At 43.5% G+C, this 17,788-nt stretch overlaps 1 protein-coding gene across 1 annotated transcript in view; it reads left to right on the top strand.

Moving 5' to 3' along the window:
* Positions 1 to 1,314: 1,314 nt before the first annotated feature.
* TMEM178B (transmembrane protein 178B) overlaps positions 1,315 to 17,788 on the top strand; it is a 238,129-nt gene continuing 221,655 nt past the window's right edge. Inside the window, exon 1 of the mRNA XM_052790169.1 lies at positions 1,315 to 3,700. Within this exon, the coding sequence (XP_052646129.1) occupies positions 3,319 to 3,700 (382 nt within the window). The 5' untranslated portion in view covers positions 1,315 to 3,318. The remainder of the gene's footprint in view (positions 3,701 to 17,788) is intronic.

The raw sequence follows: 17,788 nt of genomic DNA, 5'->3' as shown, positions 1-17,788 counted from the left end.
AACAATCCTATCAGCCAAAAAACACGTTTGGTAAAATTAGTCTTGTTCCCTGTTCTCATCCTCCAGCTTGAGACTTGATGCTAAAAATTGACAAAGAAATCCAGGTGCACTCTCATCTCTGTGTGGGTGCAATACAAGAAACCTGTTTGCTGTCTTCTTATAGGAGCCAGCAGCTTTTTGACCACAAACCTCTAAATTTTATCTCTGAACAGACAGCAAGTATGGCTACTCCAAGCCCACTATAAAATTTAATTCTTTTTATGTACTGACATGTAGTTGCTTGAAAAATCCAGTTATAGAAGTGGATCCACCTGTGCTTAACTGTTTTTAAAAAGCCTTAGATCCTTAAATAATTGCCTTTATTATGAACAACAAAGGGAATTTACTGCTAAAAAGAAACTTAAACCAGTGCCTTGTTTCTATAAAACAATTAACTTTAGACCTTTCCAGATACAGTTAATATTCGTAACATAACATTGAAATTTTGCAATAGAGCTGTTTCAGAGGATGTGGATGATCACAATGTCTATGGTTTGGATGACCAACTTTCCTTTGCAAGTTTTGTAATCATGCAAGGGGGTTAGACAATACAGTACCTTTCAAACCAAAAATTGTTTAATGGGAGAGATGCCTGTCCATAGCTGAAAATCCCAGCTGACTTGGGACCTGGTTTTGCCAGGTAAAATGGAAAGAGACATCTTGCCTTTTTTGATTATACAATTTAGTTTGGGGCCAAAACTAGTAGGATCCAGCTGTGTGTTTTTTTCTGATGCAGCTGTATTCCACAAGAAAGTCCAAGCATGTACTTCTGATACATGAAGAGCTACTATGTCCCCCCTCTGCTCTCCCCACTGGAGCAAGTACAATTTGTGTAGCTAGGGCTAAAAGCCAGCAAAATCCCAGCACTCCCCTCTTGGGGCCAAGGGCTATCACCAACCCAGGGGCTCCAATAAAGGCTGTGCTTATTTTCTGTTCATATAACACAGCTTGGGCTTCAGGGGCCAAAAGCTGGTGGGATCCAGCGTGGATGTAGATTTTGGCGGCAGTTGTCTGTGGAGATGCATCGGGCTGTGGACATTTTGGTGCAGTAGGAGCGACCGTGTTGTTTGCTATTCGTGCCGTGGAGTTGCTGGTGTGGGGGAGCCAAATATTGCATGGGACTAACTAGGTTCCTCCACCAGCTCCAGGATGCTGTGGTACTCACAGACCAGGATGTGCCAGGAACTGGAGCTTTTTGATGCAAGGCAAATGCCCGTGCTTATTTCCTTTTTAAACGGTACAGTTCAGAGTCTGGAGGCCTCGGTTTTCTGGATCACACAGAAAGTCTTGAATCCAGGGTTTTTCCAAGCTCATGCTCTGTGTTACGTAGTAGGTTGGTATTTTTTCGTGCAGTAAGAAACGGCTCCGCTTGTCTTGGATTTGGTCGACACAATGTAAGGGCTTGTGACCAAGAATAAGCAGGAGCCAGTTAAATCCAGGTTTTACATTTTCCCGTCTTAAAAAAGTAAGGCTTCGACATTTCCTGCCTGGGAAGTGGTGCAGTTTATCTTTAAGGAGGCTAGAGAAATAAGAAATGAGTCTCACGTTGCATGGGTGACATCACTGGCTTTTGGCTCAGCGCTCTGTATTCTCTGTCTGTAGGCTTTAGCCAAGGCTGCAGGGCTCGGTGTTTGAACAAGGAAAGATTCCCAGGTGTACAGAAGATTGGATTCGCTCTTATTTGGGTTAAAAACGGTGAAATGAGATTTCTAAAGCTTGGGGACTCCAGCTCGCCTTCTGTTGCACTTGATCTCTACAAGATGGGTGAGTTATTCCCATTAGAGAGAAAGGGAGTGGAAATTTAAGGAGAAAAAAAAAAATGTCTGAATATATAACTGCTGATGCTGGGGATACGATTCGTACGAAGCTGCTGAGCTAAAAATCTCAGCTCCGTCGTGAAGATCGGGCCATATGGCAGAGAAATGGTGCAGACCAAAAGCTGTTGACAACAGTTAGGGGCTGCTTTCCTCTCCCCGTGTAAGGTGTGTACCTCCCCCCCCCCCGCCGCCCCTGTTTGTTTTGGTTTGATTTCCCCCGACCTCCCTCCCCTCCCCATCCCTTAGCATCCTTTTCAGCCAGCCGTAGCCCAGCCCGCCCGCCTTCATCTTGCAGATGGCTAACGTGCCGCCGTGTTAGCAAAACTGTGCACAACACATCCCAGCGCCGGGGACGAAGGAAGCTTTTCCCATCCCAGCGGAAAGGGGGGGTGGCGGTGGTGGCGGTGGTGGCGGCGGGGGGGGCGTGTGCGTGTGTGTGGAAGAACGATGCCGGGGCCGAGGACCGCTTCCACTGCTGCCTAACGGGAGGTGCGCGGTCGGCGGCGGGTCCTGCCGGGGCCGGGGCTGCCCCCGCCGCCTCTCCCCGGCCCGGGAGCGGGGAGGCTGCCGCTGGGGCGCTCCGGGGGAAGGGATCGGGGCGTTACGCTGCCTGGATGACAGCGCAGACGACGAGGCTGGCAGAGAGAAGCCGAGGTGTCGGCGAAGGCAAGATGTCAGTGACTGTCGGCGAAGTCTGCTGAGGGAGAGACCCGTGCGTGCCCGCGTTTCCAGATCCTGCCGGGGAGGTTGTATTTTAGCCGCGATTTAAGACAGCAGCAGCAGCAGCAGCAACGACAACGGATTGCTCCCCCCTCTTGCTCCCTCCCCTTCGACCCCGCTTTAAACCCAAGCGAGCGACCGACCGTCCAGAGGATGATGCCCTTGCTGAGCCACTGACAAAGAGAAGGCGAGTCACCCGTTCCTGAAACGGGGATAACCGGCTGCGTGCAAGCGGGAGGTCTCTAGCCGTTGAACTTTTCTGTCCTGTGATGATGCTGTGGTGAGCCTGCTGATCTGAAAGCCATCTCTTCTGGATTTCTGAGCTGGCCAGATTGAAAGAGATTAATGGACTGATCAGCCGTAGCTTTCAGGTCTCTTCAGGGGGATATATTCCTTCAGCCCCTGCCGCTCGGGTGCTCCTGGTGAGGGGAGCAGGACATCTTTGTATAGGTGGGTCGCTGGCTCGCTCCCGTTCGAAGTGGAAGGCTGCATTTCTCCTCGCCAGGTCTCCTCTGCAGAGGAGAAGAGGCAGATGAGACTCCAGGACTGCCTCCAGGGCAGAACTTTGTAGCGCTCTCAGCATCGCTCCGCAGCGTGGATGTGAGCCACGGGAGTTGGGGATGTTTGAGGCAGTCTCTGCCAAGTGACACCTAGCAGCTGCTCCGGAGGCTTTTGCGTGGTCTCACGCTCAAGGGCTTTGCCTGTTGTGAAGATGTCCATGGTGTTTCTGTGAAGCTGAGGTATGGCTGCTGGAAGGTTACTGCTGTATGCTGGCCTCTCTTTAGCTCTGTGTGCCCTGGGCATGCTGGCTGTGGCAATCTGCTCTGACCATTGGTACGAAACTGATGCCAGGAAGCACAGAGAGAGGTGCAAGAGCATCACCACTAAGAGAAATGATCCTGGCTTCATTTATAACTCCAACAACAACCTGCCTCTCAGGGCCAGCAGGTCTAGGTTGGACCGCTGGGAAGGGAAACTCTTCTTGGCAAGAAACAGGAGGCAGATCTTTGCTATGAGTGCAGTCGATGAGTGCAACAGACAGTACAACTCGACCAACATGGGGCTCTGGAGGAAATGCCACCGACAAGGATTCGACCAAGAGCTGGAGGAGCTGATTGCCAAAGGTAAGGGCTGTTTTTTACCAAATGAACGTGCCAAGTCTTCCCGAGCTGAGCAGAGGCTGAGCAGAGACATTTGGGCTCACAGATGGGAGCTGGCATCTCTAGCCAAGTACCTCTCCTTGCGATGGGTGAACTGGGCTGGCTGGGCATCGCTTCCTGAAGCACTGCCAGGGCAGTTTCCCACGGGGTCTCTTCTGCTGAGGCGTGGGGCTTGGGGAGCAAAAAGGCAGTGGGGGTGAGAGCAGACACACCCCAGAATGTCTCTCTCATGTCTCTGTCTTTCTAAGCTTGATATAGTCTGCCCATCACCGTGGTATCAGATTATTTTCCACATACAAATAAAAAGTATTAATAAAGCAGACATTGGATTTTTTTATTTTTATTTTTTTTGACCCTGGTGACTCAGGCAAAGTACATATTATTTTATTGGAGGCTACATATGTCTGTATTTCATCATTCCCTTACCGAATGCCCCATCAGTCCCGAAATACACCATTTGCAGTGCTCACATGTAGGCTTTTTCTATCCTCAAATGGAGAGTAAACAAAGAGAAATGCTAAAGAGCAGGAGGAAACCCAGCTTGCTGTTTACACTGAGCTATGTTTTGGAGTATTTTCAATGTCTACAAAACATTAAATGAATTTATTAGGAGTGTTAGAAAGAAATAATTTCCTCTTGGGGTGGAGATGCATCTGCTTACCTGTAGCATTTTTGTGCTATGTTTTTTCTTGTCTTTTGGTCCTTCTTCTTCTTTCTTCCCCCAAGGTACCAGTTCAAGGTGATGGTCACTTTGCCTCAAATGTTTCTTTGATCCGAAGTATAAGAAGGGGAGATATGCATAAAACCCAGCCTAAACATCCTGTCTGCAGAAGATGTATGTTTTTGCAGGATGATGAGGGTTTCAGTAAAGGATGACAGCATCTTTGCTACCCACGGCATGGTTACTCCATACAACAAAATAACATTTCCCTCCCATGGTTCTTCTGCTACATTCAGATGATTCCCCAGCGGTTTATTTCCATTGCAGTGAAATCATTGCCTCTTACACCGTGCAATCTTTAAAAATACTTATTTTCTAAGTGTGTTCTCTGTCCCAAACTCCCTTGATAGCCTGCATTAATTGCCTCTTCAGACACTGCAAGCAGAATTACTGCTTAAAGCTAATTATTCACAAGGGATGTACTCTCACATGTGTTTGCCAATGTATACATTTTGTTCCGTATGTTTTAAAAGTGAGCAGTAGAGGTGAGTAGCATGGTGTAGACTTGCACTGGAACGGTACAAACAGGTGGTGTAGCAGGGAACCTAGATCACTAGTTGGGATCCTGTCTGTGTTGCTAGTGACCTTAATGTCTAGTTGCTATTTAATGACCCCTATGAAACGAACTGGTGGCTTCGGTCCCATTTGTAATGGACAAGTGAACATGTCCAAAGCCTGTCAGCCCGCTGGCACCCTGCTGCCGGTTTCAGTGCCGAGGGAGGGATTCCTCTTCTCCATCTAGGTGAGGGCGCAGACGTGCTGTGCTGGCCGCGGAGGGCTGGATCACTCTGCCACGTGTGCTCGCTGTGCTCGGGGCATAAACAAAGAAATTCAACCTTGGCAGTGGGCGAACATGTCACCAGAGCTCACCTTTGGCAAATGGAGTTTCAGTTATTAGAGAGGTTTTTCATCCTGAAATAAGTGAGACTCATTCCTCTTTCACCACCTGCCTTGTCCAGGGTTCAGGAATGTCCGTTTCCCCTGTCAGAAACTGCTGAAATTGCCTCGCACTGGGTTATGTGTAACGGCAGCTCTGCTAAGTGTTAACTATAGAGAAAATGTGGCAACTCAAGCCGAGGTGGTTAAATGCAGGAGAAGATAGTCTTCAAAAGAGCCTGCTGTGTGTGTTTGTGTGTGCATATAAGTGTGCATGTGTGTGTAGTGAACTAACTCTAAATAAACACCATTCAGCTGGTAGCAAGGGATTCCCGGGCTCAGGTACAGCATGCATTCTTGCACACATATTCCTGGACATATGTGTCTGCAGATGGCCAGATAGCCACTTCGCAGAGTCGTTGCCCCAAGGTCAGAAGTGCAAATTGTGTACATAAGGGAGGTATGTGCAAATATCGGTGCGTGTCACTCCTTGCCCACTTCAAGTTTTTTTTCATACACATTTAACCAACTTCATTGTACATTGAGAGAAGTGTTAAGGGAGGGAGACTTGTAACACTGAATACCAACATTCTGGTTTGTTTGATGGTCCTTCTGGAGTGAGGATCTACCTACGCTATAACTCTCAACCATGATGAAGTCACACACATTAGCACTAATGCCATAGAGGTGTGTTCCTTTGGCAGCTCCAGATTAAAACATAGAAAAGCAAGTGTAATGGCAATTTGATAAAATAGAGTGTTTGACTGGCTCAGAAATAGAACTGGAGATATTATAGGATTGCTTGTCCGCTTTATGTTTTGTTAGATCAAAAAGAACTAATGGATTTTTCTCCCCCCTTACCAAAAGGTAATGTAAAATACTCATCTGTTAAAAATCCTTGTGTGCTGGAATCACTGAATTAGAAAGAACCAGCTTTACATGAGTAGTCAACTAGTGTCCCTGTTCCCATGTAAGGCCAGCTACTAGACTGTTTCTTTATGATCCTCAGCTATACAATGAAAGTGGAATAAGCACATTTGCCATCGCTATCCGATGTTGAGAACAGCTACGAGTGCAAAATAAGGCAGGTATTCTAGGTTCATCCCGACAGCACCACCTTGGTTTATTAGTTTTTCTTCTGTGGCAGACACTTGTCTGGAGTTAGAGGTTGCAGGGGTGGGTGCCTGGGCAGAGCATGCCCTGTGCAGGTGTGAAGAGCTGCAGATGTTCTCTACCTGTAGTAATCAAATACCCTCTCTGGGGTACATATTCCCGCACAGATGAAATCTCTCTCTGTATGAGCTCCAGGGCAAATACCATATAAAAGAGGATGTTATTGGTACATAGGCCTTTTACTCTTCTTCCTCTGCCAGCTGTTAATTTAATCCAGCACACCTCTTCCGGAACTGGATAAACTAATGCAGGTTCTGGCCCCAAATATTGTGTGTAATGCTGTATGTAACTGAATGTAAATACTATTAAGGGTTGGTGTGGGGTTTTTTTCTTTTTTTTAAGCTGGACAGGATTTGAGTGATTCATTTATTTTGATACAGATCCTACATTTTTCCCTAGGCGAAACTTCTATTATTGAGGATGGTAGGTTTGTCTATCAAAGGATAACAAAAAATGGTCATTACGAGCCAAACTAGCTTTGCAAATGCCCTGCAGTTATTCTGCTTATGAACTCTGCTGAAATTAATACAAGCTGTAGGCAATGGCTTGTGGCAGGATCAGGCCCTATGGTACTTGGCAGTATTCTGATGCCAGTGGTTTTGAAAAACAGTTTTGTTTCTGAATAGGCTGGATCACTTCTGTAATTCTATTCTGTATTTATTAGCTTTTACTTTCTGGCAAATAAATCAAAACCTTTATGTTGGAATTTTCTAGAAAAACTGGAGATCTGTTACTTCAGATTTCTTATGGATAGATATAATAGACACTAATGCATATATAAAATAGTTGGTCCTATTTATATTTCTCCTATCCCTTTTTTATATTTCCATAGAATCCAGGTGCATATTTCAAAATAATACAATTAGCTAAATAGGCAATGAATTAAAACAGATTGTCACAAGTAAGCATACTCAGGGAGAGGCAGGCAGGTATGAGACCAAAGGCCTGAAGAATATTCTAAAGCTGCATCAAAATCAGGCAGTTAATTTGTTCGCTTTCTTATCATGAATGAAAAAAAAAAATCAAACCAGAAACAACAGAAGTTACAGTCAATAAAGAAATTATTGGAGTTGAACATGCAAACCCAGGGCCCAGTCTTGCTAACTTTTACTCACCTGAATAATCTTTATTCCTGCAAATGGGCTACTGGGACTGAGGGAAAGCAGTCTTGTACAGAAGGACAGGTCAAAAAGAAAGAGCTTACAAAGCTGGTCCTCTGATTCTGCTTTTGCATCTGATCTAGTCTTTTAGCATCTCAGGACCGGAGTGTCACTCCTGATCCCTAAAGCCTTGCAGAGTCAGGAAACACTGGCTCTGGGTTTGTTTAGCACAATACTCTAAGCTTCTTCCAGTTCTCAGGTGTCTGTCCAGTGTCCTCCGTGAATTAAATAGCCCTGCTGCCTAACACCCCTTTGGATATGGTGTTCCCTATATCCTATTAGATCAATTGTTTGCCTGTTTACCACCGAGTTTCTAGCAAAAGCAGCATTCCCTCACCCTATCAAAAAATCCCAGTGAAGCAACCACCTCCACCACTAAGCAAGCAGAGAGTTGAAATGCAGGTAAGTGTCCATTCGTGGCTGGGAGAAGGCAGAGTTTATGTCCTGCTTTGGCAACCAGCAGCTCACAACATCTTGTATACGACTTGCAGAGACCCACAAAAAACCCTGGAAGCCACAGGGTCTGTCTGCATCCTACGACAACGTTGCTCAGATGCTTTCCTGCACTAGTCGAGAGGAAAACAAGAAAGGAAAAAAAGGAATTACATCATTTAATTATAAAGGTACAATAAAGTAGATGAAGAAGTTGCACAATAACGAGAGTCTGTTCCATTTAGACAATTACTACTCAGAGGACCTTTCATCTCACTTTTGGAAGGATGCCAGTTAAACCTGTCTGGATGGGGCTCTGCTGCCTGCCATCGGAGTCCAATTTTATATTAAAAAAAAAATTTACAATTGACCTTATTATTTCAATCCCCCCTTTACCTTCCTTCTTCCCCCAAGATCCATGGAAGTCATAGTAAATCCTATTTTTAAAACATTTTATTGTGAGTATACTTAGCCCATGGCACCACTGGAGAAAAAAAAAAAAAGCAACTAATTCCTGTGCAGCCTACCTTCACCACAAATAATATACAAGATTTCTGGGATGAAAGCATTCTCTGTTTTGGTTTGTCAGATGCATGGCACAACTGAGGAAGAAAGGCTTAACAGGACTACTCTGGCCGTCGCTAGGGATTATTTACACACAATTGGAAAAGCCTGAAGAGAGGCCACTTGCAGCTATCTTTAGGAGTAAAAAGATTTATTTTTGTAAAACTACTTGCAATACCTTGCAATGCTGTAGATTTGACTTTTAAAATGCAATGGTTTTGCCAGGTAAATTTGGACAGCCATTTTTTCATGTATCCTTCATACATTAAAGAATCCAAATGCTTTGTTTAATATGTGTGCTTGAAATCCCAACTGTTTTCCAAATGGACTCCTTATAAAAGAGCCTTTATTGAAGTCTTGATTCTGATCCTAGTGAAGTCAATAGCAAATGTTTTATTGAACGTGGTGATGCAGCAAGTTCAGGCCTTCAGTGTTTCCTTTGAGGTTAAAATTGTCCCTGGATAGAAAGGCCAACACAAGGTCTGTGCTCCCTTCTGTCACAGCAGAGTTCTGCTGGAGGGATCCAGTGAAATTTAAGCAGTAGACAGCCTTTGAGTTGAATCTTAGGCTACCCAGGTATTTAGCCTTCACCATTTTCGATGCTGTAATTATTCTTAGTCTATCAATGTCAATTGGAAGTCAAACAACTGCATGTTTCTAAGATACGGCAAAGACACCCGCTTGTTCAGAGATTTTCTAAAATCATTTAAGGGATGAAATCACTGGTGTTTCATGCATATGAGTTCCAGGAGGATTTGGCCCATCATGTTTTAAATAAGCAATTTTAATATTTTAATTACATCAAACTTAAATAGCAATTCATTAAAAAGTATCTTTACCAAAAATAATGAGAACCTGACGTGTTCCTCTGACACATCTGAGATAATTAGTTTGATAATATATATCTGCTAAAAATACTAAGAACATATATGTAATTTAACAGAGCTGCAACTGGTTTTAATCATGCTGTTTTAAAGGGCAAATTTCAATCAAGCTGGTGGCTTTCAAGCAAAATTGCCAGTGAAGACAAATGGAAATTTTGCCTGAGTAAAAATGACGGGATCATGCCCTTCTCAAGAGAAACTGATATTTGCAGAGCTGCCTGCAGGACGGCATGCTTAATTCCTGTTCATTTAATTGAGCATCCAAATCCTTTTGAGAAATCTCAGCATTTTTATCCTTCCTGCCTATTGCTTAAAAACTTTTTAAGAAGTGTGGAGGAAAGATTTAATATGAGTGCAGATGTATTCTGTTTACTGTAAAAATAAAAATACAAAAGATTATTTTACTTAAACAGAGATGAAATGATCTGAATTATTTTGTCATCTCCAGCAATAAAAATCCGTATTAATATTGCTTTTTCTCATTGAAAAAGTCTTCCTCTGCACTCAGAATAACTTCAAGAGTGGAATGAGTTCATTAACTATTGCAGAGCCAGTAAATGAGGAAGACGACTTTATGTTTTGTAGGTTCTGCAAAAATAATGACAGTCATTTACAATGTAAGTTACTTAACGGCTCATTGCTAACAAAGTGTTGCTTGGAACCCTTGAGTACATATTCACCTCTTTAAGAGCAAAAGAAAGAAATGGAATGGTGTTTCTCAGTTTTTAAGGAATGAAATATAAAAAATGTGGATTCTAGAATCCAGGTGCCCTTAACAGACCATTCAGAATAGAATTCACTTAAAAGAAAAGAATATAAACTAACATATTTTCTCTGCAGGAAAGAAATCAGACTATAAAATGGAAATTTCCCCATTTTCTTTCTCATAAAGCCTAATTCTTCCACAAATAAATATTCAGAACTGCCCAGCTGAGCCTGCTGAAATCATAATCCTTTGTAGATAACTACCAAAGTAGATGGAAGAAAGGTAGTACTGCAGTTAGGGCAGGGCTTACAAAGCTGGAATTCAGTCCAAGCTCTGCCATAGTTTTTCTTCATGACCTGAGGCAAGTGACTTAATCTCTTGTACCTCAGCTCAGTAGCAGTATAATAGGGATTTTGTTCATTATTATTAATACCAGTAAGACTTCTACCATAAGATTTATGAGCCTTAATCATGGATCAGAAATCATGGATCAGAAAAATGTCCCCGTCCTTTTGACATGTTGCTGCACTTTAAATATTGGCGAGTAATGCAGCCTTATGAGAGAGTACAAGGAGACGACAAGGTAATTATATTCAGCGTGACCGGTAGTGGTTTTAAAACACCCGCAGGCTAACCACATTTCTGTAAGCACCGCGAAATGCACGATTCCTAGAAGAGTTGTAAAGAAGGATAATGAATAAGAGGTGCAGATGTTTACAAGATGGTCTTCCAAAGATGGAGGGATGGCACCAGAAAAATCATGGGTCATGTCTGCTTGAAAAATTAATAAGTAGGTGATGGGGATTGACCTCTTTGGTTGACTATAGGAAGAAGTTGACATTTCCTTAATGAAGACAAGTAGATTGCACTAATGAGATAGATATTGCGACAGCAGTCTACAGCTGCTAAGAGAAATGACGTGGTTAGAGTGATGTGTTAGGAAAATGATATTCCTAGCAGCATCCTGAATGGATACATGGAGGGCAAGATCACATTTGTGAAGGTCAGAAAAAGAACTATAGTAGTAATAAAGGCATGAGATGAGAGCCTGGATGGAGAAAGAATATGCGAACTGTAGACATCCCCTGGATCTATGGACGTAGTGAGAGACATGAGATGAAGATGTTGATTAGAACAACAAGGAAAGTAATAGTGTTGTCTGTGATGATCAAGAGGGGAATTACTGAAGAGAGCATATAGAAAAGAAGAGAGAAGAGCATTAGGAACTCTGTTTTAGCTACAATAAGCTCAGTTTGATATCCGTATGTCTATGAGGGAGTATTAGAGAGGCTGTGGGTTTGACCTAGGGAGACAAGTTTGTGTTAGAGGAGTGAATCTGAAAATTGCTGCATGGAAATGGTAGTGGAATCTATGTTTGTGACAGAAATTACCAAGGAGTAAAATACAGAAAGAGAAAAGCCCCATGGACTTCTGGCGGAGCTGGGAGAAGAAAAGTGTCTTCTGGAGGACATGCAAAAAGCGTAGACTCACAGGTGGTGCAAAAGAAGTGAGTGATGTCATGGTAGCTGAAGAAAGACACTATTTCAGGTTAAAACAGCACAGGAGACTACTGAAGGTGGTCGACATGCTGCAGCAGGTGAGAGCAGAGTATTCAGACTATGCTGAAATTTGCCCAGTATGTCAAGTAGAGACTTTGGCAGCAGCAGCTGCAAGGGAGAGGAAGCTGCACTGAACTGGTGGGGGGGACTCCAGGTGGTGTTTGTACCTTGCGTATTCAGAGAGGTTGGTGATGAAAGGGAGGAGAGAAAAAGACATGGTATTTAGAGAGGAAAATAAATGTTTCAAGATGAAAGAATGTTTCAAGATGAGAATATTTTAAGAGGAAAGAGATTGAATGGCACTTGCATTGTGAAAGTAAAGAGACAGAGGGGCGTGAGAGGTCAAGGAGAAGAGGGAACAAGAGGACAAGAATGACCATATGGAATTCAGGGGATAGAATAAGACTGGCTCAGTGGCAAATAAAAGAAATGAAGGAAGAGACCTGCATAGGAGGTTTTTCATCTGTGGGAGAGAAGAATGAGGAAGGAGTTGTAGGAGGGGAAGAGGAAACAAAGCAAAGCTACTGGAAGAGGAATATCATAGTTTGTCATTTTTCTCATGAAAGAACTGGGTGAGATCCTGTGTAACAGCTGAAGTGGGGGCTGGAGGAGGTGGGAGGGTCTGAGGAATGAGCCAAATGTGGCAAGGAGATGACTATGACTGTGGGTCTGAGGTTTAGTTGAGCTGAACTGGAGTAGTAAGTCTAGGAAATGAGCAGAACTGAATGGGAGAACAATGCATTTATACTGGAGAAAGTTAGCCAGGGAGCAGGGTTCCCATTAGAGATGCTCTGCTTTGTGAGACATAGCAGAGACCAGCTGGTATGGGTCAGTTGGAATTTGGGATAGCAGGGCAGGAGTAGATAGGGGAATGCAAGGCAAAAGGTCTATGAATGAAAGAGTGCAGCATGGATAATATCAGCATGTGGAGAAAGGAAAGACATGATAAAGAGAGTGATAAAAGATGGAGAGCAGACAAGAAGTCCTTAATACTGATGATCTGAGGTGACAGAAAGGCCAAGCAAGCTTAGCATGAAGGTGGTGGGCAATGGTTGTTGCAGAAAGGTCATGGGGACGGTCCAAGCAGTGGAGCAGGAGGATGGAGGGAGAGTGCAGGGCCCAGTATGAAGCCCTGTCTTTTTGGTGACTGACAGGTTCAAACAGGGTTGTAGACTGAATGGAGGAGACACTAAAACATAGAACTTAAGGGGCAGAGAGGTCACTACCACTGACTACCCTGCCTTCATGCTGTGGGTTCATCCTGTGTAACCTTACAGAGGTGTCAGCATGGTTCTCACCAGAAGAAGTCAGCAAGTTTGTCCAATGCTTGGAACAACCGTGCTCCAGTCTCAGATTGAACCTGCAGTGTAGATAAACAAATGTTAACTACAAATTCAGGATATTTTCCACAAAGTGGGGGTGGGTTGGTGAAGAAACGTATCTACAGAGCTGAGAGGCTTTTATGGAAAAGGTCTTTTCAGCCTGTTATACCCTATCCCAGTGCTTCTGCACTTAAAGCGCTGCAGTCTCTCAAATAAATGTCAGGCCAGCTAAGGAGTCTTGGGTCAGAAGTAACTGCTCAGACCCTGTGGCAATCTGGCACATGCTGGGTACTGCTCTGCTGGGCTCACGGTCCTTACCAAGTGGCCTGCTATTGTCTGTGCCCACTTCTGTTTCTGACTCCAGTGAAGATGTAACCTTGGAACAAGCTGCAGTAGCCTAACATGCTTTCGGGGTGCCAGAGAAGCTGGAAAACTGGCACTCACACCCACTTAAAGCAGAGCTGAGAGGATCTTTCCAGTATCCCCACCTGCTTTTTCCAGCAGCTATACCTCAGTCATCCCTGAAGGCACTCTGCACTCAAAGTTGAGAAGGAAACTATATATCCCAAACTGGGTGATTATCAGCATCTCTTGTCAGATGACAGGGAATGTGCTGAGGCTTTGAAACCCCTTCATCCCCCTGTGCCACCTCTGTTCAGTGTAAGTGTCTGACCTACCTGTTCAGAAGTGCCCTGTGATTCTTTTGTTTCTTACCATAAGCATGCAAGCTGAAACAATGTAAAGGAACAGATGTTCCAGGATGTCCCATGTATATGGCAAAGTGGGTCCCATTAAGGTATCTCACCAGATCGAGTGAAAGTCCCTGAGAATCTCTCGTCGCAGACCTTGTTTAGTTCGGAGACCTTTTGATGGTTTTGAGTTTTAACAGCAGACATTTCAAAAAAAGCTTCCTAAATGTATTTCTAGACTAATAGGTTGAAACAGTTATGCTAATTTTATTGGGTAACAGAAGCTATTTGAAAAGATCTTTCTGCTTAAGTATGAATGTATGATGCTTGTCTCTGTGTCTCCATTAATCAGTACCTATCTCTGAATATGCAAAAGAGCCTTTATAATGTAGATACTTTTGCTTTCTGCCCAGTGGTCATTTAATGACATAGATTTTATAACAGAAACAAACAAAAAAGAAACAAAATCATTTTTCAATCAGATGTTAAAGGTGTAAACTAAGGTCACTAGCCTGACTTTGAAGGGGTGATACTGGTTTATGGTAGCTGATGATCCAATCGCATAGATTTGTCTTAGGTACTTAGGTGGTTCCCATTGAGACAGTATCTGAAGACTGTACTTCTTGATCTTTAACCGTAAAGGACTTCTGAAGCGTTTTACACAGAGGACAGTTGCCCAACAATGCAAACATCCTGCAAGACAAAAGTTCACATTCGAAAGAAATTTCTCATTGTTAGTCCCTAACTGCATAAGACAGTGTTTTGTGTTAAATTTCATCCCTTTTCTATTTACCAGTCCCCAAGATTACCCAGTTCTGCTCATATGATATTCCATAATGGTTAAAGAGATAGGGAGGAATGTTACACTGATCGGAGAGACAAAGGAGCCAGCTAACAGGAACAGGGGAAATGGAAAAACTCAAATAGCTTAATGAGCTCAAATTGGGAAGTTGGATAATTTCCATCTCAAACTTCTGAAAGATGTGGCATGTGACATTGCAAGTCCAGTAAAAAAGGATTTTCAATAAATCTGTCTAATTAGGATGGTACACTAGGAATGAAAAGTAGCAAATCTATATTTAAAGAAAGGAGAAAAAATTGTCTGGGCCACAGTGGACCTTTTAGTTTGATCATAATAATGCCAAGCAGAGTTTAAAGTAAGTTTTAAAGGAAAGATTAATTAAATGCACAGGGGCAAATGAAATAAACATGCAACATATGTTTTTCTATTTGAAGTGTGCCAAACTACCCTGATATATTTTGCTAGGAAGATAACTGGGTTTCAAGACAAGGAAATGCCTTAGACCTAAGTTATTGGGATTTTGGTAAAGCGTTTTATATTCCACCCCTAAAGAAATGGTTTGTTACAATGTTAAGGTAATTAGTAAACAATTTACAATGTGTTTAAGGAACTGACCAAAGGAAAGCAGGAAGTGCTGAGAGAGGCAGTATCAAGACAAAGGTCAACAGCAGAGTTCCTGAAGTAGGGGACCAACCTTATTTAATAATGTCATTAATGATATTGGAGCAGGGTCTGTAAAGGGAGGTGATAGCTCTCATTGGGCTAGGCACAAAGGAGTGAACTTAAAACATTTACTGCTGTCCCAAGAATGAGACATTGCCAAGAGAGAGAAGGCCTGGAATATTATATACAAAAAACTGGGCAATGTTGAGGACTGGGTGATAGGAAAGAAGTGAAATTTCTTTCAGTGTGAACTTTTGGTCCTGGAGGGTGTGTTTACGTTGTTGGGCAAATACCCTCTGTGTTGCACACTGGAATTCTGGTCCCCCAGACATCCAGGCTATGAGAAGATTGGGGCTCAGATGGCTTCCTCCCTGCCCAGGTACTGGAGCAGGGGTTTCCCTTCAGGGTGGGAAAGGTGCATGCCTGAATCTCACCCAACGTGCAGTTGGGGTGTGACCACAGAGCACACCTCAATGGGGACAAGGGGTTCACTAAGGTGCACCTATCTTGAAGTGCAGACAGAGAGTGGCAGAGCCATGACCAGGAGAAAGGCGGATGTGATTGAAGAACAGAGTTGGCCAGATATTTCAAGTAGACAAAAGTTGATGTCATGGGCAAGGTGTTAATCAAGCCTTCTCTGTTATCTTCTCTGTTATCATCAAGCCGCCTTCTTTGCTATTCTTGTCAACCACCTCTGAGAAAGATGAATTCAAAGCAGGTCTAGAGTGGAGTTACTAGTGTGAGGAGAGGAATGGAAAATCTATTTTACAAATATGATTGTTATCCAGAAGAAATGAGGTTAAACACAGGAGAGGGGGAAGATGTGTTTAAGCTAAGGATGTCATTAGTAGGGAAAACAGCATGTGTGAGGGCCATGAATATATGTAGGCTGGAAGCTGTGCTGAAGTGGGCCTCTGGAAAGAGTGATGAGGCCACAGCACTTCTAACAGGTTTTAAGGATGAAGATGGTTATATTTAGGAAGAGGGATTACATGATATACTTGCCTGCTATGTAAGAAAAATGAACACGGTCCTTTCTAGTGCTGTGTCCTTGTGAAACATGCCATAGGACTGTGAAGGATTAATTTATTATTACTATTAATTCCTCTTTTTTTCCCCAAGGAAGTGCATATTCCACTCTGTATCAAGCAGGACCTGATGGAAGGAGTGTTTGTCACCAGGCTGCCTGATACCAGCCACAGGTGTCTGGTGAGAGGGAAGGGACCTAAGACAAATCCAGCTGCACCATCCCAGCTGTTTTGTCTTTTTCACCTGGATCTGAGCTGCACTTTGCTTCCTTCCTGTGATACCCCCCACACCCAGGAAGAACTGGGGATGAGGACCATGTGCACTCTAATGCACATTTTACATAGCTTTCCTTTAGATAATGCAGTTAATATGGTCTTTGTTTCCTGGCTCCCTTTTCTGCTTTCATTTCATATTGCCTTAGCTCAACGACAGCAAAGGCCTGTTAGATTTTCAGCCATTTGTATTCATAAGCCAGGAGAATGCAGAGCCTTCAACTTCTTCATTAAAATAGTTTATATAAAATAAAAGAGAATTTCCGCACTATATTTAAACATTCGGGATGGCTGGCAGCAGTGGAATTAAACTCTTATTTGCACATATTTAAATTACCATGAGATGTGTATTTCAGTTCACAAAATGTTCAGGCGCCCACTCCTGGGCTTTGTTCACTTGTGTGCACAGCAGCAGCAGACCACAGTTCTCACAAAAGTTTTGGGGAAAGGTCTTACAGGGAACAGAAAGGCTCCACAGCACTAAAGATAGGAAAGCATAGTCTAGGATAGGCTTTTGGGCTATAGTTCAGCTCCCAGAAAAGGTGGAAGTAGGGCTCCATCAGTTGGTATGGAGCAAGACAAGTTGGGATGCTCTGCCTGTCTGGATGTTGGGAGAACCTTGCCTGAGACTCCGAGTAGCAAAGCTGCTTTCTGCGTTACTGGAAGAAATGTTACCCAGCTCTGCTCCTGAGTACCTGGAGAAGGAGGGTTGTATCTAAGGTGGATCAGAGAAGGAATTTTTGTTTTCTACTTTTGTTGAGGAATGACCACAGCCTTATGAAGAGCAGTCCCCATTCTGCTCTGGGTGAACAGGAAAGGGTGAGACTGCGGGAGGGAGACTGGAGGTTGTTGGTGTTGCCTCTATGGGCATGTCACATACGTGGAAGCAGCGGGATGTGAGGTCTTCTGCCTGTGTGCTGAGCTGTGTGAATGTGAGACAGCTGCTTTTTAGGAGACATGTATCTATGGCAGAGGGACACTATGCTAATCCACTGTACACTGCTGAGAGTTTGGAACAAGTGCAGAGATAAACGGTTTTCTGTGCTCATTTATATAGACTTGAGCCATCCTTTTCCTATGGGATATTCTTTCATATCCAAGAGGGAAGAAGAATCCTTTCAACCTGGTGTCCTGAGGAGCCTCCAGTTTTCAAATGCTATTCCTTGTAATTCATTGATCTTGGTGGGAAACTGGGAGAGG

This window comes from Harpia harpyja, chromosome 6, assembly GCF_026419915.1.
Source record: "Harpia harpyja isolate bHarHar1 chromosome 6, bHarHar1 primary haplotype, whole genome shotgun sequence".
Lineage (NCBI taxonomy): Eukaryota > Metazoa > Chordata > Aves > Accipitriformes > Accipitridae > Harpia > Harpia harpyja.
Note: the sequence above shows the minus strand (reverse complement) of the source record. Positions and strands in the feature narration are given on the sequence as shown.